General features: G+C 44.0%; 2 protein-coding genes across 2 annotated transcripts in view; both read left to right on the top strand.

The window, feature by feature from the left end:
• The window catches only part of LOC122149619 (dixin-like), a 56,720-nt gene extending 56,109 nt beyond the window's left edge, over nucleotides 1–611 (top strand). The window contains exon 5 of the mRNA XM_042780355.1: nucleotides 500–611. Within this exon, the coding sequence (XP_042636289.1) occupies nucleotides 500–611 (112 nt within the window). The remainder of the gene's footprint in view (nucleotides 1–499) is intronic.
• A 3,250-nt stretch (nucleotides 612–3,861) lies between these two features.
• DIXDC1 (DIX domain containing 1) overlaps nucleotides 3,862–15,983 on the top strand; it is a 44,541-nt gene continuing 32,419 nt past the window's right edge. Inside the window, exons 1-4 of the mRNA XM_007936550.2 lie at nucleotides 3,862–3,884; nucleotides 7,524–7,636; nucleotides 9,287–9,435; nucleotides 13,911–14,000. Of these exons, the coding sequence (XP_007934741.1) occupies nucleotides 3,862–3,884; nucleotides 7,524–7,636; nucleotides 9,287–9,435; nucleotides 13,911–14,000 (375 nt within the window). The remainder of the gene's footprint in view (nucleotides 3,885–7,523; nucleotides 7,637–9,286; nucleotides 9,436–13,910; nucleotides 14,001–15,983) is intronic.

Below are 15,983 nucleotides of genomic sequence, written 5' to 3'. Positions count from 1 at the left end.
GGAAGCACATAAACATTTAATTTTTAGAAGGTCCCAATCATCTGGCTTCTCTTCTGCTGTTGGTGCATTTTGAATTATGCTTGGTAGTCTATTTATACTCAATTCAATAGTTTTTATATGTAAAATTCACTGATATTCCCCAGTAGTTTAAAAGTCTTTAAAACAGGGGCTTTGCCTTCTTTAAGGAGCTTTGGTGATGTAGTGGTTAAAGCATTTAGCTGCTAACCAAAAGGTCTGTGATTCAAACCCACCAGCTGCTCCATGGAAGAAAGATAAGGCAGTCTGCTTCTATAAAGATTTACAACCTTGGAAACCCAGTGGGGGTTGCTATGGGTCAGAATCGACTCTCGAAGGCAGTGAGCTTGGTTTTTGTTTTTTTGCCTTCTTCATCTTTGTATACATAGCACTTCACAAAGTAAGTAGTCTATCAGTACTCACTGAACTGACCTGCACTGCAAGACTGACACCTTCTCCTTTGCTGGTGCCCTCTGTCTTAAAGGAACAGCAGCGTGGATGAAGAGATTGAGAATCCATACTGGAGTGTGAGAGCCCTGGTGCAGCAGTACGAAGGGCAGCAAAGGTCCCCGTCTGAATCCAGCTGCTCCAGGTAACTGTGGCCTCAGATTCTTTACCATGTATAGCTAAAAGTAAAATTCTTTGTTGGCTGAAAGCTGTATCCCCAGAGATTCTCAGAGTGCTTAGCTTCAAGTAGCAATATAACAAGCTGTGAGGCACCTAAGTCCTCCCTCTTTCCTTTCATTTATGTTTGGCTTTAAAAGGGTAGTGTTCACCACTGCTTTGTGGTTTTGTTGTGGCAGGAGGATGGGCCCCCCCCCACTGGCACATTTCCCATAATTACCATATTGTTCAGAGCCACACCGCCAGTGCTTAGCTGTGACCACATGGTGGCATGACTGAGACCTGTGAGGGATCAGCCCAGTGGTTCTTGCATTTGCATATGAGCTGCCAGAGTTAATAACATCCAGTTCTGTTATACTGTCTTTGAACTTGAGTGTAACTCTGAGTTATTGTCTGACAAGACTGGATAAAGCTTACAGCAAGAGAAAAAAATTAAACATAGTTGTCTGAGAGCATTAGAATGTCTTAGCTTTCATTTTTAAGGCTGGGATTTGTGGCAGGTTAGTATATATTTGAGTGAGCTAATGATGTTTGTGAATCTAGCAGAAAGGGAGTCTATATCTCTTAAAGCCAAGTTCAGAGATCAAAACAGGACACAATGCTGTAATAAAAGCTTGATCAATAACAAGTGTAGTGTAAATCATTCTCCTATAAACACATCCTCAGATCATGTTAGCTTGTTTACTAACTTCATTTTGTGGCTGAATCTTAATTTATGCTTCTACATACTCTCCTTAGTCACGTGGTTAGGTTCCACAGACCAGATTGTTATGCAAAATCTGCATTATGCAAAAATGGAGGATAACCACATCACATCACAAAATGGAGGATGACTACAGCATTATATAACTGCCAAATTACATCATTACATAACTGGCAAACCACTGAGAATGGTAGCTCAGTTGACACATAACCTTAACCACCACAACCAGTGTTACTCTTGCTTCACACTTCAGCATTTGTGGGTTGGTTTTTTACTATTAACATAAATGCAAAATGTCAGATGGAATAGTCAATAAGTGAGAAGGTATATGACCTTTTGTCTTCTACACCAACTTAGTTTATCTGTTCTTTTTTAAAAAAACCAAAATCAAACTCTCTGCCATCGAGTCAGATCTGATTCCTAGCGACCCCTCCTTGAGTTTCCAAGGCGGTATCGCTACGGAAGTAGATTGCCCAGTATTCCTTCCAAAGACTACCTGGTTTGAACCTCCAGCCTTCTGGTTAGCAGTCAAATGCCTTAGGCACTATGCCACCAGAGCTTCTTGTCTTAAATGTGTTTGGTGTATCCTTGCTTTCCTCAAAAAAAAAAAAAAAAAGCCATTCTATTTTGCTGGACCATTTCCTGAATTTATTGAGGTCACATGGAATTCTTTCTAGCATTTCAGTATCACGTAACCTTGATCAGCTTCCTTTTTCACATTTAATAGGTATGTTTTTAAAAGCATTTATTGAGGTAAAATTAGCATAACATAAAATTAAACATTTAACCATTTTAAAATGTACAATTTAAAGGCATTGGTGCATTCATTCATAATGTTATGTAATAATTTCCTCTATCTAGTTCCAAGACATTTTCATTGCCCAAAAGGAAACCATTTACCCATTAAGCAATAGATGTGCTTTTAATGAGAATCTAAACTATTTCTTCCTTGCCTGATGCTTAGACTATAACTTAGTGCAGAGTCAAAGGATGTTTGGCTATATAATGAGATCTATTGCTTCCTGCATGCCTTTCACTCCTCTGAGTCTGATAGTGCCTGCCAGAGTTAGAAAGGGAGAAGTCTGGATTTCTTCCTGAGAGCACCTGCTTCCTTCCTCTGGGCAGGAGGATTCAGTCAGGGGTTGGGGCTGTGAGACAGTGTGAATTAGGGACCCACTGGATATTGGGCTGCACTGGACTGATGGTGACAGTGTTCCAGAACAGGGGTCAGAGGAGAGCAGTTTGCATTTCCCTGTTTTTCACTCCGTTCTTATTTTGCCATTTTCTTCTAATGCTGCCCCCTCACTTTCCTCTTTTTCTCAGTGAGTCCCCAGGGAAGGAGAGGGCTTCCTACCACTGCCTGGTGTATTTTGCTCTCCCAGGCTTAGGGGGAGCCCCACCTTATGGTCTTGTGACCTATGAAGAGGCCGGGAGACTCAGGATGTAGCTCTGGACCAGGAGTGACTCGGAAGATAGGAAAGATAGCCTCTGGTGTCTCATCCCCTTCCCCCTGCACCTCAAGAGTCCTCTGGCCAGGCCCTGCACGCCTGTTGCTTTGTAAACCTCGGGCCAGCCTCTCACTGTATCCAAGCAAAATGATTCTCAGTTGGGAAAAAAGAAAACATGAAACGCAAGAAGGGAAGGTGGGAGGAGACAGGCGGTCGGCGGTTTCCGGAGAAGCCCCTAAGACTTCACCCGCCAGCCTCCACCCTCCCGCAAGGAGCCAGGCCCCGAGCAATATTCGAAGTGAACATATCCAGACCTCTGTGTACATGAAAAGAGGGAGGGGTCGGTTTAGAGAAATCAACGTTTTCAGCCTAAGGTTTTCTTGACAGGGGCCACCAGATCCCTCCACGTGATTCTCCCGACCCGCGGCCTATCCGCGCGCTTCCTATCTGCATCCCCCCACGGCCCCGCCCCTGTCCCTCGGCCCTCGCCCCCCGCCCGCCTTACTTTGCCGGAGCTCCAGTGGTCGGGCGGAGCGCCTGGCTGGGTCCGAGCCCGGCGCTGCCTTGCAGCCTGTGACAGCCTGGGAAGGGAAGGGAGGGGATAAGGGGAGGGGAAAGGCGGCCACGGAGCTGGGATTACTCGCACTCTCGCCGCCGGGTACTTCACCACAGAGCCGGGGCTGCCAGGACCGTTTCTCCCGGTTGGAAATGGGTTGAGATGCCGCCGCCTGGGAGGATGCCCGGAGCTGCACCACAGAACAGACCAAGATGCAGTTGCCAGGGACCCGCAGCCTGCGAAAGGAGGCGGCTTCCGCCGAGGCTGGGCTGTTGCAGTGCCTGAGCAGCTGGGACAGCACGCTTCAGACCCGTGAGCATCCCCATCTCTGGGGCCGAGACGCCTGGCTCCCTGTCCTGCCTACTTTCACCCGCGTTTGGAGCAGGCAGCTCTGGTACTCGTTCTTCAGGCCCCACTACGGGCAGACATGCCCGAATTTGGGAGCGATGTGACTCTGAGCTTGCCACTTCACCCAGGGAAGGAGGTTTGCTGAAGCCGGAGCCAAGAGGGGGACCATGGGAGGGACCCAAGTCAAATGGTGAGCTAAGACCACTTTGGCTTTGGAGGTAGGGGTGTGGGTGGAAGCAGGGCCAGGAGCATGGGATGCTGTTGGCCAGAGACAGACAGGGGTGGGCGCGGGCAGTACACTGGAGATTACAGGCTGCTGCCCAGGGGTGATCACTGTAACATACAGTGGGCTTAGGAAGTGGAAGGAGGAGTGGCCCTTTACCCTGTAGCTGTCTCTGCTAAGGGAGGGGACTTCCCAGAGGACAGGACTTTCTTCCTTACCGTTACTCATTTTTTTAAAAAAATTGATTTGAGTCTAATTTGGAAGAATCTTCGCTGGGAATTACTTGTCTGATAAATTAAGATTGGAGAGATGTTAAACCTGTGAGAGTAAGGAAATGTGTCAGCCTGACCTGATTTGGGATCAGTCATTCCCTGACCCCAGAGAGGATTATCATGGCAAGTACGGGATTATTTGTTTATAAAATAGGGCCTTTAAGCCAGTCAAGGAAGAGTCTAAGCCTTATAATTAATTAGCTTTAAAATACTTTCCTCTGACTTGAGGCATAGGATTTTAAGCTCCTTCTGTATCCATCAGGTGCTTCTTAGGGAGGTAGGCAGACGCCTGCTCTCACAAGGTGCCTCAGGATTTCTCTTCCTTGGGTGATTTATCTTTTGACTTGGCCTCTAGTCTCATGGTCTTACCTCTCTGTGGCCTCTTAGGCAGGCAGCCTCAATTCAAGAAAGAGAAATGTTGTTTTCCTTTGGCTACTCTGCCACTCCTCCAACGCGGTTGGATATCCAGACATCCGCCTCCTTCTGCCCTTATATGGGAGACAGCTCACTTAGGAGGGAGAAGGTGGAGCTGGGCATGCGTCTGTGGAAATACAGCTATGCTTTCAGGAAAACAGTTTTCCAGCATCCTAGGTTCACACTAGCATCCCCGCCCCCCAATACGTCTCACACATACCCACAGTGGCCCAGCCAAAAGCAAGCAGTGGAACATGTAATCCATAGCACCTTGTCAGCTGAGAAAGTGATGTTTTATTCTTCCTCAAAGAGAAACAGCTGTTGCAGGCCTCTTTCTGCACTTGAATACCCGTTTCTGTAAGAAGACAAATGCCTGAATAGTCATAATTCTCTTTTCCTTATAAATGACATAGTATCCTTAGACCTAAGGTGTGTCTGACCCAAGCCGTGATATTTTCAGTTGCCTCATATGCATGTGAAAGCCAGACAATAAATAAGGAAGACTGAAGAAGAATTGATGCCTTTGAATTGTGGTGTTGGTGAAGAATATTAAATACACCACAGACTGCCAGAAGAACAAACACATCTGTCTTGGAAGAAGTATAGGCACAATGCTCCTTGGAAGCAAGGATGGCAAGGCTTCATCTTGTATATTTTGGACACGCTATCAGGCAGACCAGTCCCTAAAGAAGGACATCACGCTTGGTAAAGTAGAGGGTCAGGGGAAAAAAAGGAAGACCCTCTATGAGATGGACTGACACAGTGGCTGCAACAGTGGGCTCAAGCATGGCAACGATTGTGAGGATGATGCGGGACCAGGCAGGGTTTCATCCTTTTGTACATAAGGTCACTATGAGTAAGAGCTGACTTGATGGCACCTAACAGCAAGACTGTTAGACTAGTGCTTTTTCAGAAGCTAATTCATGTTGGCTTGAAAGGCAGATTGCCTTAGTGGTGAAAGATGACTAAGAGAGCTCTATAAAGCTGTCCCCATTTCTGAAGAACACTGCTTTCCACTCTCCACCCTTCTTGCCAGTTCAGGGAAAGATCTATAAAGATGGTTAAGTAACATTCTTTAACTTGAAGAAGAAAAATATTGTTTTTTAAAATTCTGTGGTTCTAATAAGGAAGAAGGGAGCTCTGGTGACGTAGTACCTAAGGCACTTGACTACTAACCAGAAGGCTGGCTGTTCAAACCCACCAGCCACTCCCCAGAAGGAAGACTGGGCAATCTACTTCCGTAGAGATATTGCCTTGGAAACCCAATGGGGATCGCTGTGAATTGGGACAAACTTGATGGCAGTGAGTTTGGTTTTTGTTTTTTTTTCAGTAGGGAAGTGAACGTGTTACTGATTGAGGTCATTCCCACCAAAGCCCTTACATGAATGAGTGGAAGAATGAACTACTAGTCCTTATGCTGTTTCAGAGGTTTGGAAGTCTCTGCCTTCTTCCACTATGCTTGGCTCTGGTTTTTACTGGTTTCTAGGAAGATGAAAGATTAACTCCTGATCTTGGTGGCTGTGAGATTAGCCTGGGAGACTTCAGGGGCACATTAAGTGGGTCAGTGAATCCTAGACACTTTCACTGTTGTCTGGGTGATGGATTTGGAAAGAATTCCTGAGAGGGGGCTGGGCCTGCAGACCCCCGAGCTCCTGAGATTGTCTCAGTGCTCATGTTCTCAAGGTGCAGCATAAAGAAAAATGGCTCTTCAGACAGATGCCTTTTCCCCTATCAGATGGAAATGTCAGCTTCACATTCTCATCCTGACTTGTAGATTCGCTGTCATTTTGGAGATTTAAAATTCTGCATCATTGAAAATCGAACAGTTCCTTCTAAGGGATAGCAGTTATATTCAGAACTTAAGAATTGTTGAGATGGTTCCTAATGACAGTAGGAACGTATTCTGGCAGAGATATAAATGGCTCTGATGGAAGTAAACCATGGAAATGGCAGTTACCTTTCTTTACCATCCTCTCATAGGTTTTTCCCCTTTTGCCGTATTATTCCTCTCTAGCCTGGTATTGTAGGAAGAGAGGACAATCTACTTCTGTAAAGATTTACTGCCATGGAAACCCAGTGGGAGTTGCTATGAGTTGGAATTGACTCAATGGCAGTGTGTTTGGTTTCGGTTTGAGCCTGGTACTCTAAGGAGCTCTGGTGGCATAGTGCCTAAGGCATTTGACTGCTAACCAGAAGGTTGGCAGTTCAAACCCACCAGCTACCCTGTGGAAGGAAGACTGGCAATCTACTTCCGTAAAGATTTACCATCTTGGAAACACAGTGCGGGTTGCTATGAGTTGGACTCGGCTCTGTGGCAGTGGGTTTGGGTTTTTTTTTTTTTCAGCCTGGTATTGTACATAGTCTAGTGATTTCTTCTCTCTGAACACACTTGTCTGCTCATTTGCGATCAGCCCTGAGTTGATTTGCCATGGTCACTCTGGTGGTTCTGTTTTTCTCTGTGACAAATCTGTATTAGAAACAATTTTATTTTATTTTTTAAACAGAATTTCCTTCCAGCTCCCAAAGCTATTAAGACACATACTGCTTTTAGTCACTGAACTGGAGCTGGGGATGGTGGTAGAGGTGGTGGTGGTGATGGGAATTAAAGAAACCAACCAACCCAACATGAGTTCTGTAAATGCTAGATTACCCATCCTTCTGATTAATGACTCTCTCCTCAATGAATTAGGCTTAAAGGCAGGCTTGGTGTGCAAAAGACATTCTGGGATTGGGCATTTCATTCATTCAACAAGTTCATCATTTATTCATTCAACAAATATTTGTTCTTATTGTGGGCCAAGTACTGTCTTAGGCATTAGGAGTAAGATAAATAAGAAAGTTTATCTAGGATGTATTATGAAAGTTGGCTTCTAAACAGAGTTTATGATAAATTTTTTTTTTCCTTTTCCTTCTATCACAGCTTGACTTCACCCAGTCCAATCCACAGTGCAAAGAGTGACTCCATTATCACCCAGTCAGAGGAGAAGGCGGATTTTGTGATTATCCCCTCTGAAGGAATAGAAAACAGAACAGGTGCTGTGTTATCAGCCTGTACTGGTTGGGTTGGGGCATAGACCTCAGATGAAGAGTTTAGTGGTCTGACTATTCACTATAAATTCCCTGGCCTTCTCCCTCTGTCTGTATATGCACGGTCAGCTCTACAGGATTCTAATGCCTTTGGAGCCAATTAATGTGGTTATTTTCTTGCAGAATGTCACTTCTGATGTCCCAGCTGTCAAAAATCTTGCAGCAGCCTAGACAGGCCTTTCCTTAGCTGGCAGCCTGTGAATTAGGAAATGACTTAGGGACAGTCAGAAGCCTTATTTAAGTAAACAATTTTAATTCCTGTTTTATACAAATAAATTTGGGCCAGGAATATATAGTATGAGCAGAGGTGTCTGTGAACATACAGTAGAGAGCAGGCCTACATCAGGCGTGGTACAGAGTAGAGAAAGCACCACAATGAGTTCCCTTTGTTTAGACTTCTCCTGGTTGTTGTTATTAGTGCCACTGAGATGACCATGACTTGTAGTGACCCCATGTGACAGAGGAGAGTTGCCCCGTAGGGTTTTCAAGGCTATAAGCTTATGGGAACAGATTGCTAGGTCTTTCTCCTGTGGAGCTGCTGGCTGGGTTCAAACTACCAACCTGAACCATTGTACCACAGGGCTTCTTTGACTTATCTTTATTCTGTCTTAATTGCTGTCCTTTTTCTTGTATAAACATGAGGGATGCATGGAAGAAGCAAAGCACAAATCTAAAATGATTTAGATAAAGTTTTATTCACCCTTAAGAGGTATAATGAAGCCAAAACCCTCAGAAATAAAACTGGAATTAAATTCTTCCTTACTCTGCATCCCCTTTAGCCCGCCATTAGAACCAAAGGGTCATTCATGCTGCTGAGTCAGAAATCCCGGGGCCCGGGGAGGGAGAGGGAAAGCATTTATTGCCTGCTCTGTGCCACCGTACCACAGGCTGTGCATATGTTACCTCACTTGATCAACAACTTAGAAGGATTATACTTGTTTCATGAATGAAGAAATTTAGAGAATTTGTTATGCTGTTATCCATAAAGTATTTGAAATGGCTGTGTGTACAATAGAATAAAACATGAGAAAACCAGAGCCAAGGGACAGTAAAGGTAGGAAAACAAAACCAGCAGGAGATACTAAACAATTTGTACAAGTATGCTTTTGATAGTTTGTTTCCTTTGTGACTCCAATTGTGAAAGAGGTTCCGTTGTTATGACTGAATGAATGGTCAGAGGAGTATTGAATTGAAGTCTTCCCTCTAAAGCTCCAAAGCAACCAATTGGAATTTTTTTTCATTGCCTCTGACATGACAGCTTCTCTCTTTGTACCTGGTAGAATCAGACTCTGAGAATCCTAGTTCTAGAGAATTAGGAGTGAAATCTATGTGTCTCATACCAAGACTCCCAGGAGGGAGTCTTATTGCTTCCTAAGGGTTCTAAAGAGGATAGATTTCCCTCAGAGAGTAACTGATGCTTCTGTGAGCCTGGTGTTAACAGTCAAGTCTTTATGCCTCACAACTCCACCTTGTGGAGAGTCCAGTTTGTGTCGTGAGGACAGGTTCGGAAAGCAGGTGACCTGAACCTGTAAACGCTTTCTGCCGGAAATTCACATTTCATCAACATGAACTCTTCTCCCGCCTGTCATTTTGCAGAGGAGATAGATTCTCCAGTATCCCGAGACTGGCGACCAGGGAGCCCTGCAACCTATCTGGAGACCTCATGGGAAGAACAGCTGTTGGAACAGCAAGAACATTTAGAAAAAGAAATGGAGGAAGCAAAGAAAATGATATCAGGACTACAGGTAGCTCTTTTCCTTGTAGTTAATTTGTCCTGGTGCACTGATTATTATATTTAAATCACTAGCATCAATGGAAAATAAACTGATTGTAGTTTTACATGAGGTCAAAGTTGAATAGGGAGTTTAGATAAAAGTAGTTGGTATACAGCGAACAGAAAATTCTTTATATGTGAGAACTCCTAACTGGACTTTATGGACTGTTGTTTATAGCAGAACTGGGAAGATTTCAGCAGCCCAGGAGCCATTACTGGCCCCTACCAAATCCTGATTCTGGCTGTCTGCTTCATAGATGAAGCACTGTGAAATATACCTGGTGATACACTGCTACAGACCTCCAATTGCAGCTTTCACCAAAGAATGGCACTGTGAATAGAGATTTTCTCCTATGAATTCTGTAGCAGGAAAGGAGTAAGAGCCAGCAATGCTGCCAGGTTTCCATTTGAGTCTAGCTAAGGGACTTAGCTCACTTCTAATGCATTTGCAAGTGGATGCCAAGATACACTGATCAGGTGTAAATGGTTTTCCTTGAGCAACAAAGCCCTTCAGTTTTTCTTATACCTGTAGTGCCAGCTTGGCCAGTCTTCCCCAGAGATGGCCTGACCTACTTGACATAGTTTTCACTCTGAATGATCCCCCTACTCCTTTCTCTTTGTCTGTCCCTGTTTAGGGGGAGCCCTTGTAGTGTGTTGATGACCCTGAAATTGCCTAGGAATATTCCTTTCTCTTTGTGCTGGGAACAGCACTGCTTCTGAATTGTCAAATATTTATGGACACATAAACAAAGCCCACATTATGTGTGTGCCTCTGGCAGACGGCAGGGGTGGAGGATGTGCTCCCAGCCAGCCAGCAACAGGGTGGGGACACAAAGAGTTCCTAAAGAAAAAAAGGATATTGGTGCTGTGGTAGAGCGATTTGCATAATGTATGCCTCAGGGTTGGAGGAATGTTTACTCCCTAAACATTCCCTAGGAGAGTTGATTTTCCATTTGCTCTGTGTTTTAAAAACGATAATCTTGTTAGGCCATTTAGATCCCTTTTCTCTGACTCCATTAAGCAGTACCTTAATGGAATGGTTCTTTATGCCATGTCTTAATTGGATGCACTCCTTGGAGAACTTTACGATTATACTCAACCAGGATAACCTGCATTATATGAACCCAGATATCCATCAATTTGGCTCTCATTTTGGTTTGCATATCTCCATCTGGGAGAAATCTGATGGCAGATTAGACAGAAAAGGAAAGAATTAACAGGCAGAAAGTCAGTATCCTAACACTCCCTGCGAACAGAGGCGTTTTAATTCACAGCCACATGATCACAATGTGAATTCAGTTTCATTGTAGAATACAAAGGGGCTCACAGCATCGTCTGGGCTTCTTAACTCTTTTATTGATGAACAAGTTGCATGCTAAGCCATATCCAGGATTTCTGACTTATTAGTATGCCTCAGTTAGAGCCCAGTGAACAATCTGCTATTGTTGTTGTTGATGTTATGTGCCGTGGAGTTGGCCCCGTCTCATAGAGACCCCTCCTTGGGTTTCCGAGGCAGTATTACTACGGAAGTAGGATTGCCCAACCTTCTTTTCGAGGAGTGGCTGGTGGGTTTGAACCGCCAGCCTTCTGGTTAGCAGTCAAGTGCTTTAGCCACTCTGCTACCAGAGCTCCTCAATCTGCTATTAGAGCTGATATTTCTGTAATGCTGCTCTCCCTTAGCTCCCTGCAGCCCTACAGCTTCTTGTCCATGTCTGTACTCCTCACCACAGCCCCATGGGATAATCAGATACATTTGGTTTATAAAACTTTATTGTTAATTGGTGCTTGGTAGACTAACCAATGACTAGACTGAACAATGTTCCTTTTATACTAACACTTGTGATATGATTTGTTTTACATTTTTTGAAACAGAATTGGACCTCTGTAACTCTTCTCTTTTGATTGAATTGGGACAGAATCATGGTATAAAATGGGAACACATTTTAAAAATCTTTCATTGAGCTAATGAATCTCCTAATACTTGCAGGGCTAGATCCAAGTTTTGTGGGTCCTACAGTATATACAGTTTGGAGGATTTTAGAATAAAATTTGAAACTCTGAATACAATATTAGGTAGAGGGTCTAGGAAGAGACCAGTACAAATGAGGGACCCTGAAGCTTGAGGTTCCTTAGCTTCCTGGTCAATCTGTCCCACTCTCTATCTGCTGATATACTAATAAACACAAAGCTTGATGTGGAGAGTTGAAATGAATAAGAACAGCTCTGCAAATGTTTTCCTTCTTGTTGTATCCAGGCTGCCTTAGAGAGTAAAAATGCAGAATTATAAAAACAAACAAAAAGGAAACCAAACCTGAGTCAGTGGTATTCCAAATAATTCATTATAATAAACTTTTCTAAGCCTTGATAAGGGAGCTCTGGTTGCATAGTGCCTAAGGCACTTGACTGTTAACCAAAAGTCTGGCAGTTCAAACCCACCAGCCACTCCTAGGAAGGAAGGTTGGGCAATCTACTTCCCTAGTGATACTGCCTTGGAAACCCAAGGAGGGGTTGCTATGAGTCGAACCGACTTGATGGCAAATAACAACAACAATAACAAGCCTTGATAATGTTATACTTTTTTAGTTCACTTTCCAGTTGGTAAAATTCAGTCTGAGCAGCTCTGGTTTGAAATGTATTCTGTCACTTCTGAAAGGAAGGTTTGTTTTTAGATTTTGTTTTGGGGTCAAGGAACGTTGGAGCAAGGGATTCAAGTATGTCCCAAACCTAAAGCATAGGCCATGACAAAGGGAACTCCAGATGATTCCAAGATTAGCAATTAGAGGTATGTAAGCACTCCTCAGAAGGAAGGTTGGGCAATCTACTTCTGTAGTGATACTGCCTCAGAAACCCAAGGAGGGGTTGCTATGAGTCGGATCTGAATTAATGGCACATAACAACAACGACAACAAGCAATACCAGAAGGAGCACTAGTTGCTGTGGTTAAGCATTCAGCTGCTAACCAAAAGTTCTATGGTTTGAACCCACTAGCTGCTTTGCAGGAGAAAGCTATGGCAGTCTACTTCCATAAAGATTACAGCCATGGAAACTGTATGGAACAGTTCTAGTCTGTCCTGTAGGATTTGATGATAGTTGGAATCAACTCAATGGCAGTGGATTTTTAGGAGCAATACTAGTACCAGTTGTCATTGAGGTGATCACTATTCATGGCTACCCATGTGTGTCAGAATAGAACTATGCTCCACAGGGTTTTCAGTGGTTGAATTTTTGAAGGTAGATCACCAGGCCTTTTTTCCAACGCCCCTGTGGGTGCACTCAAACCTCCAACCTTTTGGTTGGCAGTTGAGAGTGTTTAACCATTTGTATCACCCGGGGACTCCATCTAAACAATACTGTTGTTGTTACGTGCCGTTGAGTCAGACTCAACTCATAGCGACCCCTCCTTGGGTTTCCAAAGCAATATCACTACGGAAGTAGATTGCCCCATCTTCCTTCCGAGGAGTGGCTGGTGGGTTTGAACGTCCAGCCTTCTGGTTAGCAGTCAAGTGCCTTAGGCACTATGCTACCAGAACTCCTATCTAAGCAATAGAGGTATGGAAATGGCTTTATTCTTCCTTTACCCATCACCAGAACTACTTGTCCTTTTGCATTCTATGCATCTGTCCATCTACCTAAATGTCCAAAACATAAATCAGGCCATCCTCCTTGAATCTTTTCTCATCCTTCTTTTTATATCCAATAAACCACCAACCAAATTACCAAGGAGATTGCCAGAGGAAGCCAGATTGTCATTTCAATTTGGGGTGAACTCCACATCCAACACTGAGCTGTCAAAAAACAATTCCAGACTTAGTAAAGAGAGACTTTATTGAAAAGGAGAAGAAAGGGACTATAACAACAGGAGAACTCTGGCTGGAAGATCTGCAAGTGTCCCAACAACTAGACAAAAAGGGTTTTTCTTTCAGAAAGAGAGGAGTAGAAAAGGCTAAAAAGAACCAGGTGTGAGGAAATGGGATGAAAGGGTGTTATGTCAGGGAATAAGTAGATCAGAGAATGATTTGTACTGAGGCCAGCTTATTATCTGGGAGGGGTCTTCAGAAGGGGTTGTCTCCTAGCTCAGGCTGAGAGTGGGCCAAAGTTCGGGGACCTGGGGGAAGGAGGGAAGCTTAACCAAAGTTTGGTTAACAAGCATTTTGATTGATCAGTAAGGATAGGCAGTTCAGTTAATCATTTATGAGGCAAAGAATAAGAATTTGGAAGGTCTAATTTACCTTGTGATAGGTAAACAAGGGGGATCTGTGAGTCTTCTTTAAGTCTTGTGGGAAAAGTGGTGCTTTGCAGTAAGCCATTTTCTGGAATGGGGGTGGGGAGGATTTCTTAACCTTCACTGTTTTCCAAGATCACAGGGCTCAGGTATAAAATTAAACATTGCCAGAGCTAAGTCATCTGTTGGGGAATTAAATTTCTTTCTACTTTGTGGTTATTCAGGCCTTACTACTCAATGGATCCTTACCTGAAGATGAACAGGAGAGGCCCTTGGCCCTCTGTGAACCAGGAGTCAATCCTGAGGAACAATTGGTGAGCTGTCTCTTTTGTGAATGGACACGAGATAATCTGGCTTATGTATTTGACTTATTTTTTAGCATTTGACACTGTTGACCACACCTTCTTCTTTTTTATTTTTATTGTGATTTGGGTAAAACAAATTCATTTTCCATACAGCAGTTCATACACATTTCATGACATGGACTGCAATTCCCTACAGTGTAACAGCTCTCTTCCCATTTACCTCTTCCTTGTGTCCTTCCTTCCTATGCATTCCTGCCCCCTGACCTATCTTCCTGTGCAAGTACTGTTCTTCTATTGTCCTATGATTGATCGTTCTAAGGAGTGTATCTACCTGATATAAATGTTCACCCTATCTGCCTGTCTTTTGTTTGGCTGGAAGCCACGGGAGTGAGTTCAATTCCAGGCTTAAAGGTAACTAGGGGCCATGGTCTCAGGGGTCACATCAGGCTCTATCAGACCAGTAAACCTGGTCTTTTTATGAATTCGAGTTTTGTTCCACATTGTTCTCCCACTCCAGGATCTCCTGCACTGATCCCTTTCCGAGTGGTTGACAGTGGTAGCCGAGTGCCAACTAGTTCCTCTGGTCTCATGGTCATATAGGCTGAGGTTCACATGGTCCCCTGGTCTCTTGGACTGATTGTTTCCATGTGTCTTTGGTTTTCGTCATTCTTTCTTGCTCTGCATGAGGAGAGGCCTGACCATACGTTCCTGAAATGCTCTTTTCCCTGATCTCAATTCTCCTGAATTTCCTACCACCTTTTTGACCGCTAAGGAGGTGGCACAGTGCCTAAGACACTTTGACTGCTAACCAGAAGGTTGGTGGTTCAAACCTACCAGCCACTCCATGGAAGGAGGACTGGGCAATGTACGTCCATAAAGATTTATTGCCTCAGAAACTCAATGGGGGTCGCTATGAGTCAGAATCAACTCTATGGCAGTGGGTTTAGTTTTTTGTTTTTTGACTACTGTTTCTTCCTTCCTTCCTCCCTTCCTCCCTCCCTTCTTTCCTTCTTTCCTTTCATCCATCCATCCATCCATCAACAGATATTGAGTGCTCAGCATGTGCCAAGGTGCTAGAGGTAATATGGTAGTGAATAAAACAGACCTGGGAGTTCTGGCAAGATGGCGGACTAGGCAGAAAGACCGCACAGACCCTCTTCAATAAAGAAAAGGGAAACCAATTAACACAGACACAGAAGATAATCTTGGACCCTGAGCCTTAAAGGGAAGGATATAGAAGTGGACTAAACCCCATTTAGCAGAAGAATTTGTGTGAAAATACCGAAAAAGGAGACATACGGAGCTGCGGTCAGGCAGCGATCCTGAGCGATCCTGACAGCGCAGACATCTTGGAGATTCCCGAGTGGAGGTAGGACCTAAGAATTAACCTAAAAATCAGCCCTTCTAGCAAGGGACTACACGGAGGACTGTGCATGGTGGCTGGGGAATAAATGGAGAAGGTGAAGAGAAAGGTTGGCTGAGCTGTGGACTTTTGCTGGTCCGGAGGGCACCACCATTTTGAAGGTTAAAAAGCGGCTTGACTATTTTGGATTTTTAAAGAGACAGTGCTCTCGTGGATTCCTAGGGCTTAAGAACACATTCTGCTTTCCAGCAACCCCAAGGACACTCCGGACCTGCAAGACTGAAAAGGTACCACATTCCTCTTGTTATTCTTATACCCCACACTCGCTTGGTGAACGGAGGTGCAGCCATCCCCTACTCCCACCTACCTTCTGGGCCCACAGGAACTCCATCACAGTGTAGGTGCTCAGACGGAGCCTAGGTGCCCTGCCCTGTCCTGCACCGATTTTTTTTTTTCTCTTTTTCGCTTTCTTTTTTCTGGTGATTAGTTTGCTTGTATTTGTCTGTTTTAAAACACCTATTATTATTAATACTTTTGTCCTTTTTACTATTATTCTTAATCTTCCCCTCCCAGGTCCTAGTTTTCAGCACTTTTTCTTTTCCTGTTCCTGGTTGAATTTTTTTTTTTTT

Source organism: Orycteropus afer, unplaced genomic scaffold (assembly GCF_000298275.1).
Source record: "Orycteropus afer afer isolate SDZICR_OR568_19922 unplaced genomic scaffold, OryAfe1.0 scaffold00036, whole genome shotgun sequence".
Classification (NCBI taxonomy): Eukaryota; Metazoa; Chordata; class Mammalia; order Tubulidentata; family Orycteropodidae; genus Orycteropus; species Orycteropus afer.
This window is presented reverse-complemented; position numbering and strand designations above follow the sequence as displayed.